Source organism: Dreissena polymorpha, unplaced genomic scaffold (assembly GCF_020536995.1).
Source record: "Dreissena polymorpha isolate Duluth1 unplaced genomic scaffold, UMN_Dpol_1.0 chrUn001, whole genome shotgun sequence".
In the NCBI taxonomy this organism is placed as follows: Eukaryota; Metazoa; Mollusca; class Bivalvia; order Myida; family Dreissenidae; genus Dreissena; species Dreissena polymorpha.
This window is the reverse complement of record NW_026273315.1, coordinates 1,054,990-1,067,656: the sequence shown is the minus strand read 5'-3', so window position 1 is coordinate 1,067,656 and position 12,667 is coordinate 1,054,990. Positions and strand designations below refer to the sequence as shown.

General features: G+C 34.7%; 1 protein-coding gene across 1 annotated transcript in view; it reads right to left on the bottom strand.

Moving 5' to 3' along the window:
* The window catches only part of LOC127863108 (uncharacterized), a 78,064-nt gene that overhangs the window by 41,884 nt on the left and 23,513 nt on the right, over nt 1-12,667 (bottom strand). Inside the window, exons 12-17 of the mRNA XM_052402471.1 lie at nt 11,102-11,239; nt 7,390-7,655; nt 5,832-5,945; nt 4,934-5,085; nt 3,631-3,861; nt 1,420-1,561 (exon numbers count right to left, since the gene is read on the bottom strand). Of these exons, the coding sequence (XP_052258431.1) occupies nt 1,420-1,561; nt 3,631-3,861; nt 4,934-5,085; nt 5,832-5,945; nt 7,390-7,655; nt 11,102-11,239 (1,043 nt within the window). The remainder of the gene's footprint in view (nt 1-1,419; nt 1,562-3,630; nt 3,862-4,933; nt 5,086-5,831; nt 5,946-7,389; nt 7,656-11,101; nt 11,240-12,667) is intronic.

The following is a 12,667-nucleotide window of genomic DNA, read 5'->3' as shown; positions in this document are numbered from 1 at the left end:
AATTTAAAGATTATTCTTTATATTTAGACTTAAGTCTAACAATTGTTTTCAGTGATTTTTTTTCCCAAAATTACCGCCGATTTTGTGCTGCTTCCCAATCGAAAAATTCCCCCCCCCCAAAAAAAAATATTTATTTTTTTTAATTTTTTTTTAAGAAAGAAAAGTCTCTTAGGCTCTTAGGACTTTATTATGATTTCTTAACTCTAGATCTCAATTTTATTTTTTAAACATCCTACAAAATATATAACTTCAATTTAGTCCTTTTTGTTGATAAATAATTCCCAAATTTGCTACTTTTATTGATTACAAAAATCCCAATTTGACCAGACTCCTTTTCCCAAAATGGCTAGAAAACCCCCTCAATATGCACTTTAAAAGAATATTAATTCTGTTACTTTTAATCATATTAATTAAGGGTGTCACGGTACTCCGTGGGACGGTATATCGTAAAAGTCTCCCCTCGGTACGGTTCACGATACGCTTCCGAGTCCGTATGGTACGGTACGGCTTTTTCCATGACGCATTCAAGGGAAGTAAATGTAATTTGCCCAAAAAATGGCGGAAGTTGAATTGAAATCACCTCGAGCGAGCTTCTAATAAAAATATGGAAGCATTTTGTGTTATCAGTAAGAAAGTGGTAGGTGTTTATTTCGTATAAACATTTGCTTACATCACGACTTTAGTCGCTACGAGTTTCCTAAGCAGGAGCTGTAATTATGTGATTCCGCTGAGAATTTTGCAAATTCTTTGAAACCATTCAAATTAAATTTCAACGACTCAAAAATGTGCTGTGTCGCATACGTCACGAAACAATGTGCAATATTTTACTGGTTCTATGAATTGCCCTTGGAGTTTTTTACGGCACAAGCAAAGATAGCCAGTTTTACTAGTTGCTAAACACGTTTTATTTTTAGCTTAAATAATCTATCGAAAAGAAACATAAAGCAGTCCGTATTTTTTAAACATATTAATAATTTTGTGTTCATATTTAATCAAAGTTTTAGATTTGTAAATAATAATAACTAATTGTCAATTCGTGTACTTTCATTACATTATAATATATGGTATTTTGTATATTGTATGACACATACGTAGAAGTCTTAAATAAAATTGAAAAATGGTTTTAAATAGTTTGTATGTTGTTTCCATCTGACGATACATATCGCGATACGTATTGTATCGTACACACTGTACCGCGATACGTATCGTATCGTAAGGTGAGCGTATCGTGACACCCTTAATATTAATAATGCTAATTTTTTCCCAATTTTATGGTTTATAGCGCTATTTTTCCCAATTTCACCGTTTATTGCGCTAATTTCCCCCAATTCAAATGGCACAGGCTGTACATAATAAAAGCAAAAAAAATCACTGGTTTTATGAAAAAGGTCCTGATATAATGCAATCAACTGTTCTTACTTAAATTTGTTGATGAGGTCCATGCCTGCCATGGCTTTCTGTAGATACATCTGCATTAGGGAGCTCCCTGCCGGCAGAGAAGCTCCAAGCGCCCGAGCCAACACCATTACTTCCTGAATGCTTATGAAAACAACATTCTTTCCTGAAACAACAATGAAAATGTCTGGAAAAATGGGGCTTAATGCCGGAATGTAAAGTATCGTCCTAGATTAGCCTGTGCGGTCCGCACATGCTAATCAGGTTCGACACTTAATGTTTTTATGGTAATTGTTGTATAATGGAAGCCTCTTTCTAGCAAAAACCCAGTTCAGGCAGAAAGTGTCATCCCTGATTATCCCATGCAGACTGCACAGACTTATCTGGGACAATACGTTACCCACATACATTAAGCCCCATTATATCCGTGTGCGGCTCAAATATTGTAGCCAGCACTATTTGCAATCTGCGAAGGATAAGATTATTAAGTAAATTCCGTCAATTTTTAAGCTTTTGAAGTATGTTTCCTTTTCATCATACAAATGAATATTTTGTGTACTACTGTTGTATTTGTACTTTGATCATATTGGTACCATGATGTCAGATATTCTTACCATTGCACATTTATTTAGGAGACTAGTGAAGCAATGCATTCAAAGGTGCTCAAAAAATGTGTATTGTCCTCTACTGATGTCATTCTGAGAGGTAAAACTACTGTGAAACCATTATTATCCGTCAGGCATTAATTTTCGTCTATTTCATCCGAGTGACAAATTTAAGATTCTGACAATTATTATGTCCAATGATTAAACAAAATTAAGACTGTTTTACTTTTTTTTTTAATTACTGTAGGCATGAGACATTAAAGTCAAACGTAATCCATGCATATATACTTCATCTGGTTCAGTATCAAGATTAATCTGGTTTTGACACAAAGGGGTGCACATTATACAGTATACTTAACTGACATGTGGAATTGCTATAAAACGCGGATGCAGTTAAGCTGTAAAGTAGTTTTTTTTAAATGACAAAATCTCGTGCTGACAAAAATAAATGGTTTCACAGTATATGAAAAAGAAGAATTGTATTTTAAGTTTTAACGACATATGTAAACAAATTTAGGCTGAATATCCATTCAAAATCAAAACTTTCTTTATGCCAGTTGCAAACATGTAGAGTCCATTTTCAAAAATGCTTTTAATTATAAAATAGATTGTTTTATTCACATGGTTGACCTTTGGTCAATAGTGTGACCTTAGCCTTTGGCAAAGAGGTGACACATCTCTCCATATTGTGAATAGTATTGGTGATATATTTTTTAAATTGCATGACAAATGATCAAGTTACAGTCCAGACAAAGAGTAATTTGCCAAAATTAGGTATTTAACCTGTAAGTTACAGTTTAGAATGACCTTTGATTATTGAGCAAGTGAGACTATTGTTCAACATGATAGTTCTTCTCCACATGGTGAACGTTGTGGTAAAATATTTCAAAATTGAATAATGAAGGGTGAAGTTACAGATTCAAACATGCTTTATTATGGCTCAATTAAACCTTTGACCTTTAAATGTGACCTTGACCTTAGTGGTAGGGAGATTCATATGACATGTGACACATAGCCTTCACATGGTAGACATTTGTGTTTAGGTATTTGAAAATTGCATGATAAATTACACAATTACAATACAGACAAGCTGTTTAAGGCCAAATCTCACCTTTAAGACTTTTACCTGTAAGTTTGACCTTAACCTTCAAGGTTGGGGGACTAGTTTTACGAGATATATTTTAATAAATTTGTATAATATTGCTATAATATTGCATGATGAATGACAAAGGAACAGTCTGGCCAACTGTTGTATGGCCAAGTTTTCCTTTGAGCTCCAATTGTGACCTTGACCTTTGAGGTAGGGCAAAAACAGTTACACACAACAGAAGTTACACGCAACAGGAGTTACACGGAACAGGAATTACACGGAACAGGAGTTACACGCAAAAGGAGTTACACGCAACAGGAGTTACACACAACAGGAGTTACATGCAACAGGAGTAACACGCAACAGGAGTAACACACAACAGGAGTTACACGGAACAGTAATTACACTCTGCTTAGTATATGTGAGCTTCGGAGACCAAAAAATATAAGAATCTAATAATTTATAGAAAAAAATCCAAAATTCATATATAAACATATGATCAAGAATGGATATTTTTTAAAAAGGCCATTAAGAAATTACCTTGCAACTTGAGTTCAACTCCAAAATCAAAGTTGAACATTCCTGGATGATTTACTTGGTCCAAAATCTCATTGACTGCGTTCACAATGCTCTGCTGGAATTTGAACAAGTTTTCTGAATGGCTTTGACCCTGACCCTGACCTTGACCCATAGCTTGCTGATACATGTTGAACAGGTCACCAACCGAGATGGATAACTTCTGTGTAAGGACATCAGCCAAAAGATCAAAGCCTACAAGCAAAACATTTGAAGGGATCAAATGAAATTGAAATCTTAAAGATCATAGGTTTTCTTTTTATAATTCTGAATCACTCAGCAAAACAATTTAATGGAAATATAACAGTAAACAAAATGCAGGGTTTTTTCTGCCTATTTTGGGAAAAGGAGTCTGACCAAATTGGGAATTTTTTATCGACAAAATTGGCCATCTTGGCAATTTTTGCTTCGATGAAACGGCTCATTTGGGAAAAAAATGTGAATTTATCATGCTTTAATAATTCAGTGGTTTAACAAATAATTTTTTTTATGTTTGTTATTTTGTCTTTTTTATATAAACAGATACAATATTGGGCATGTTCAACGTTTATTCAAGTACTGCAGTTTTGTTTTTCAGTTACAGTTACACTCTGAGAAAAGAACTGAACAGTCAAAACCTCATAGCAGATATTTTTTACCAAAAAAAAACACTGATTAGTCACACAAGTTATAAGACACTCTTTTTTTGGGGGGATTTTTTTTTATAATTTCGGTTTGGGATCAGGTCCGTTTGCTTTGGGAGTGCCTCCGTTTTCCGGAGGCTCAGACAGTGCTGAAAAAACCCTGAATTGGATCGTCGTGTATCTATTTACCTGATTCCTGTACAAACAAACTAATGTACTCCTCATAATAAACAATAAACAATACATAAATTTTAATGCATTAATGCATAATGATCAGTGTCAATTTACAGTTGGTCTGCTGTTACAATGATATAATTGAAGTAATCATAAAAAGGGCATGTTACTGTACTGATCAATTAGGCTGAATGAATATAATTAAATGAGCCTTGTTCTGAGAAAACTGGGCTTAATGCATGAGCAATTCGCACAGGCTAATCATGGCCGACACTTTCCAACTTAACTGTTCTTTTGCTTAGAAGAGACTTTCGTAATATAAAAAATACCAAAAAGCGAAAAGAGTCATTCCTGATTAGCCTGTGCATATTGCAAGGCTTATCTGGAATGACACTTTACGCACATGCATTAAGCCCGGTTTTCCCAGAACAAGGCTTAAAACATCATAATTAATTATTGTACTAAATTACCATGCATGTTTATGGAGAGCTCTGCAATGTTGTACTTGTGGTCGCCATGGTGATAGTTGAGAGACACTCGAAGCATCGAGAACAGGTCAAAGGAGGGGTCATAAACTAGGTCAACATAGAGGTTACCGCCCCAAAGGTCTGCCAACATGTGCCTGAAAATCAAAATGGGACATACAGAGTTTTTGTCATGTTTTCTGATACAGAGTTTTGGAAATATAATGCATAGAAAATCACATGGACTTGATCCTTGATGATTTTGTTCAATATTTATACAGCAATTACGCTACTATTTTGTTTTCTTCATACAATACGGTAAAATAACCAAAATGTTAATCATTCTAACATTCTATGGTTTATATGCACAAGAAGATTTTGAGCCAGTATGGTCCATGAATACATATTTTATAATTGTTGACATGCCAAAAAGCTCACAGTTAAAAAATCCGATATTGTCATTAACCCATTTATGCCTAGCGTCTAAAAAAAGGCCTTGGCAAACAGTGTAGACCCAGATGAGATGCCACATGATGCGGCGACTCATATGAGTCTGCGCTGTTTGCTTAAAGGAATTTCTGTAAGAAATATTCTAAATATAGAAATAAATATCCTAGACATCCCTAATTTTGGAAATAAATTGATCCACTTTAAAAGGATGGGAGAGTTCACTAGGCATAAATGGGTTAACATTTTACATCAACATTTCTTGATTTAACAACTGACATAGATTGATAACTATTGATATTGTCTTACATTGAAGCATGCATTTGTTTAGTTAACATACCCATTACAAAGACTTATTTGAATTTTTTTTTTAAGCCTATCAGCTTACAGAAATTATGAGTACCGGTAAGATATCTGATCTAATCATTCAAACTTGTTTAGGTCAGAAATGGCTTACTTGAAATATTGGGATAGGTTGATTACTGTCGATGTTTTCTGCCTGGCGTATGTGACAGGAAGGTTCAAGGCATCTGTAGCTTTTCCTACAGCGGACTCCCAAGCTTCTCGTATTCTGTTGATGAAATGTGCCACATTCTGGGACAACGTGGCTTAATGCATATGTGCTAAATGTCATCTCAAAATTCAGCCTGTGCAGTCCAGACAGGCTAATCAGGGACAACAATTTCCACCTTCAATGGATTTTTGTTTCGAAGAGACTTTCTTTTTACAAAAAAATCCTTAAATGCGGAGAGTGTTATCCTTTATTGGCCTTTGTGGACTGCTTGAATTCACACTTGAACATATATGTCTCAGTTGTTTGGATATATTACATTATAATTATTTTTTAAAGGTGTTACCGTTTTTGAGAAATAGCTTGTTGGATTGAAAAACAATTTATTAATTTGTTTTAGTGAAAGACATTATAATTTATTTCGTCATTTGTATAAATATTGAAAAAAACAAACATTTCAGTGCAACTTCTTGCATGCAAGATGCATCTTTGAACGGTGCATTGGAAACATTCCCATAATTCCTGATCACCTTGTTTGTGTGAAAATTCTTCCAAGAAGGATTAACTTAACCTTCTTTAGCTGCTTTTAAGACAATGATGATGACTTATCTGGGGTAAAGTGCAAAATAAAAGTCTAACTTTTTTGTTGTCTGAATTTTTTTATAAATACAATATCTATTTTAAGAGTTGGGCATGTGTTTTTATGTTTTAGGACAAACTTGCCCATGAAAATTATGACATTTAGGACAGCTGCCCCATTAAGTAAATCCGTAATCTGAATCACTGCATATAGCCCATTGTGTTCACCAAGTTTCGTGATATTGTTTGTAGTTGTTGAGTGATTACAATATTAAGTTTTGTTCTATTTTTTAGTAACAGTGACCTGACATTTGACATCTGGTAAAAATGGAAATACTTTCTGACAAATCAATAGATCTTGTTACATGATATAAGCAGCATCATGCTTAAATGGATCGTATGCTATATGTGGCCAGGGTAGCTCCAGAAAGCCTGAGCAATAGCTCAGTCTGGTCAGGTGCTACACTAGCTGTCCCCTAAAAAGTCACATAAGGGAAGCTTCTGAGCAGACGGCGCTGATGCTGGCAGCATATGGCATATAAAGCATTTTTGCATGACATGGCTAATATGTACTTTTCTACTTATATCAGTTTTTGTTGATGGACAGTTGGACAGATAAACATAGCAAGGTAATGACAGAGAAATATACAGAAAACTTAAAGCTAAATGTGTCTAATGAGGAGGTGCATGTTTATAAACAAGCTTACTACTACAGTTATTTAATGTCATATTTTCAAAGAAGTGAGTAAATACATTTTTCAGTCAGCGAGACTTATGGATTGAAATTTGCAAAGGATTTATCCACACTTCCATTAAGGTTTCGGAAAGTCAGGCCTTATAAAAAAAAACTTTTAAGTAATAAAATGAACCCAAATCATTGTTCTTACCTCTTGAAAAAATGTACTCTCACTGAATTATATCTAACCTTTTCATTCCCAGATCATCGTTTTCCAGAAGTGTTCGAACAAAAGCAAGCATATAACTCTTAAACTGGAAGACATCTTGCTGATTCTTCATGGTATCAATCAACTTCATGATCAAATCCGAGTCGTACGTCTCCGCCAGGACTTTGAAGGTCAAGGCACGGAGGGTAACATCCAATGTGGGGTCATTGACAATAGTGAGGAATGTGCTCTGTATCTCAGCGGGTATTGGAGTGTATTGGGTTTCTGTTCCCCATGACTCCATAAGCTGAAGGAAAAAATGTATAAGTTATGAATTTAAATACTTGCTGAATATATAGAGAAGATTAAGTTGGTGACGTGGATGGAGAATGGTTATCTGGCAAGTCAGAGGAATTTATCACCCGATAAGATCCTCTGACAAGACAGATAACCATTCTCCATCCACGTCACCAACCTATTATTCTATTTATCATGTAACATTTATTTCTTTTTATTTCATGCTTTTTTTCACCGTTACTTTACACTGTAAAAGAGTTTAACTGGACAGTTTCGCTTGAATAGTGACATCATTTCGTTAAAAAAATGACGTCATTCCACAGTAAAACAGAGCAACTGACGGATATTCGAGGTCACGTGGCCAACTAGCCTTATATTTTTTTGGTTATTAGGTTACCTGGTTATCAGGCTGATTTAAAGGCATGTGACAGGATAAGTGTTAATATGGAATGGATGCCCCCACATACCACTTTAGACTAAAAACACCACTAACGTCAATAGCTTCTTCAATAGCAAAATTTGACTTTTAACACTCGTGCCCTTGACATTTCTTGGTGGCAGACCAGTGATACATCAGACTATCCGCCTCCTAATCATGGGAAAAAGTTATTTTAAATTGAATGTTGAATTAAAAAGTTACACTCTGGAAAAAAATGTTTTATGGCAAAAATTGACCTTTGACTTTTTGTCAAGCTTTTTATTGCCAAGTTTAACTTAACCTGTAAGAAATACTTTAACCTTTGATGTAAATAGCCAGGTGTTACACAGGACCCATTCTCTGATGAAGGTTGACAATTGTTTTTGTTTTTCAAAATCAATCAATATACAGCAAAGTTACAACTGAGACACAAATTTCCTCAGCGACAATCAGAGTGACACTGGGCAAGTAATGCGTAAAGGGGCATCGTTCTTCTTAATTGCGTGTCAAATTTATGAGGCTTTGTCAGTGACCTTACACAATAACCTCAAAAATGTGTGAAATTTCCATAACTATAAGTAGAAACACAGATATGAAGGTCTGGTGAATTTATTTCTGAAAACCAGTGACACAGATACATACTTGGCATAAATATTGTAAAGATGACCTTTTTGACCAGGTTTTATCATGGTTTAATAATTAACACTGCTCTACGACATGTCACTAGGTTTTTTTAAGATTGGTCCTGGTGAACTATTTTGTTTGACTCTCATGGCGCAGCAAATTATAAAGACATGTCTATTAAAGCCAATAAATTGTAAATAAGGGAATGCTAAGGTTTTAACCCTTTACCACTTAGATACATAATTAACCCTTTATTTATGATCCAAATTTTCAAATCTTTTCATAAGCTGGATGATTTAAACTGGGAAAAATTGTTCGATCTGGCTGAGGATAATCTTAGTGGTCATCTTTTGAAACTAAGAGGCAAGAATTCCAAAAGTAATGTAAGACTCAACACCTTTAGTCAAAGATCAATTCACTACTGGAACAGTTTGGAAGAATCAACAATAGCTGCCACAAGTGTTAATCAATTTAAATCGTTGCTAAATTCTGAAAAATGGAACATTAACAAGTTTAACCCGTCTGTAATTTAAGATAAATTAACAATTAAATTTACTAAGCGCACTCTTGAGAAGTTTTAACAAAATAGTAATTATCAGAGAGAGATTCTAAAGAAGAGACCATTTATCAGAGGGGCCACTACAGCATAGCTAAATTACGGCCCAACAGTCCAGGTATCCAGGTATCACTTAGATACGTCTTAAACCTTCTACCGCTTACATACATATTTTGACGTGTTTGTAGTCCTTTAGAAATTCAAATTTAATTAAAGACTTTTCTTACTAGATTCAATTTTCAAAGGCTTAATTCCCAACCCTTAAATACTGATGAGAAGCAAAGAGCATTAAACCTGAACAGACTGCTAATAAATCGCAGGCTGTTCTGGTTGAATGCTGTTGGAACAAAGCCATTTTCACTTTGCCTCTGAGTTGGTAAGGGTTAATTTAGGTGATATCTTATAAATCAATTTCAAATACACCAAACATATATCCATGCTATATGAACATATGAGCCAAGCTGTGGGAAAACTGTGCTAAATGCATGTGTGAAAAGTGTTGTCCCAGATTAGCCTGTGCAGATTGCACAGGCTAATCTGGGACAACACTTTCCACCTTAACTAGATTATTTTGCAAGATGAAACCTCCTTTTAACAAAAAAGACAATTAAAGTGGAAAGTGCTATCTCTGATTAACCACAAAGTACTACACAGGCTAATCTGGGATAACACTATGCACATATTTTAAGCCCCATATCCCCAAAGTGCTGCTCATATACATAAGCCCCAGGTATACAAAGGTATGCCCATATTTCCACACGTATAAAAAATCACAAATTAAGGGACCTTTTCACCGATTTTGGCATGTATTTAAGTTTGTCATTAAATGCTTAAAATTGATAAATGTAAATACATGTATTGGAACTAAATATCTCCAGTAAACGACAAGAATAAAGTTAAAAAAAAAGAAAAAAAAAAGTAATCCTCAACTGGGCTCGAACCACTGACCCCTGAAGTAAAAGTCGATCGCTTAGACCACTCGGCAATCCGTGCTACTACTGTTTGTGGTGTATTTTATACTTTATATAAGCTATCCTCGCAGTGTCACAAAATAAAACGATATCAACAGAACTCTCCAAATTATTAAATTGTTTCGTATTTGTAGAGCTTAATCATTTTCAGGTTTTTAAGGTGTCAACAGATGCATATAATCAATATTTTTGAGCATGGTAAATGTTCAGTATTACTGTTTCCTCACAAATATCATAACAACAACTAAAATTTGTGAATCTGAAACAATTGTTTTCAATTGTGTCAATTAACATAAACGTTTACAAACAAGGAACCGTCAGAGAGGGGTGATGCTCCCCAAAGTTGTTTTTTGTCACAATATTGCACTATATATTCAGATAAAAGGAAACATCTTTAGGGCACAGTAGTTGGGGGGACAAGAATTTTTCATAGAAAATTTCAAAGGGCCATAACTCTGTGAAAAATCATCCGACCAGAACCCGCTGATAACATGCACATCTCCTCTTGGTTGTGAAGCTTCCCATTAAGTTTCATTGAATTCCTGTCATTAGTTGCTGAGAAATAGCCCGGACAAAAAATGTGCACGGACGGACGGACAGACAAAGCAGCGACTATATGCTCCCCCCAAAATAAATTTTGGGGGAGCATAAAAAGGTCCCTTCAAGACTTGTTTAAAATAAACTCCAATGATGTTGTAAGCAACATTTACAGACGGTTTTTGTATGTTAAATCCAATGATTTCTTAGTATTATGTATGTTATTACTAAATTAAAACAAAGAAACATTAAAAAAGAAGACTTACAAATGAAACACTCACAGACTTGACAGAAGTTTTGTTAATTGTTGAAAATTAAGTTTGTGAATATGGATCAAGTAAACCAAGCACCTTCACATATGATATCTTCACAGATACTGGTATGTTCTTGCTTAGGAGACATTGTGTGGCTTTCGGAATAAAAGGATCCTGTCCGTAGTGGCTGTCTGTATATCGCTTGATCAACGCGGCCCCCATGTTGGCTATCGTCTGAAAATAACATGGAAGTTACATGATAATAACAATAAAATAAAAATAATGAGGGGGTTGGAATTCTGTTACTAAAAAAGTGAAAAATATTAATTATAAATATAGCCCTAAATTTATTATGTTAAATAAAAAGGTGCAAAATAATAGTTTAAAATTGAGCACTCATCATGTGAAAGTTACTATCAAAGAAAAGGACAGCAAGACAGGTGTCCATAGGATATGGATGCCCCCACATTTTACGTTTGTCTTAAAAGTACGCTAAACTGGCTGATAATGTACAAATTTTACTTTTGAGGTAATGAGACTGGTGATAAACTCGATACTCAGTCTCCTTTTGGTAGGTATTTTTAAATTGCATGATGAATGAAAAAGTTACAGCCCTTACAAGCTGTTTAATGACAAACTTTGACCTTTAAACTCTTAGTGGGACCTTGACCTTTGAGGTAGGGAGACAGGTGCTAGGAATTACATGTTTTTTTTAATGGATGATCAAGTTATTTTAATATCCATCAATATATGGCAAAGTTATGGCTGACATAGGAATGTTAAAGCTATTTTATGACCAAATTTGACCTTTTACCTCTAAGTGCTACCTTGACATTGGAGGTAATGGGACAAATGTTCCATGCGCCATATCGTCATATGATATTATGGTTGACACATGTTCCAAGTTATTTAAAAATCCATTAAACATCATGACAAAGTTATGGCTGAGACAGGAACTTTTAAGTCACTTAATAGCCAACTTTGACCTTTAATCTCTTAGTGTGACCTTCAGATGCGTGGTTAGGAAACAGATGTTACACACAATACCTCTTCTTCTGATGCTGGACATTTGTAACAAATTATTTCAAAGAATTTCAATACAAGAACAAGTGATGGCTGAGTCATTTAACTTTGCACAGACTGTATTGCTGCCTTCTCGGAAGGGAGGCATAAAAAACATCTTGATTTATAGATTGGTATTTGCTACAGTTCAAATTCTTTCCAGCTATTGTAAAAGGATTAAAGGATTGAAGTTAATTAATTTTCATTTACAAATATTTTCAATAGAGCTTTAAACAAAAACTAACAAACAAAATGCATGTGCTTTTTTTGTGTAAAAATAGTTTAACTGACCTAACACATGACATTTCAATGAGATGATGGATAAAATAACAGACCTATCACATGATGTCCAGCAGGGATGACTGGGATGTAGACTAAGCACAATATGATCTTGAATATTCCAATATGCCTAGCGTCTAGAAAAAAGGCCTTGGCAAACAGCGTAGACCCAGATGGGACGCCGCATGATGCGGCGTCTTATCAGGGTCTGCGATGTTTGCTTAAAGGAATTTCTGTAAGAAATATTCAAAATATAGAAATAAATATACTAGACATCCCTTATTTTGGAAATAAATTGATCCAAGTTAGGATGGGAGAGTC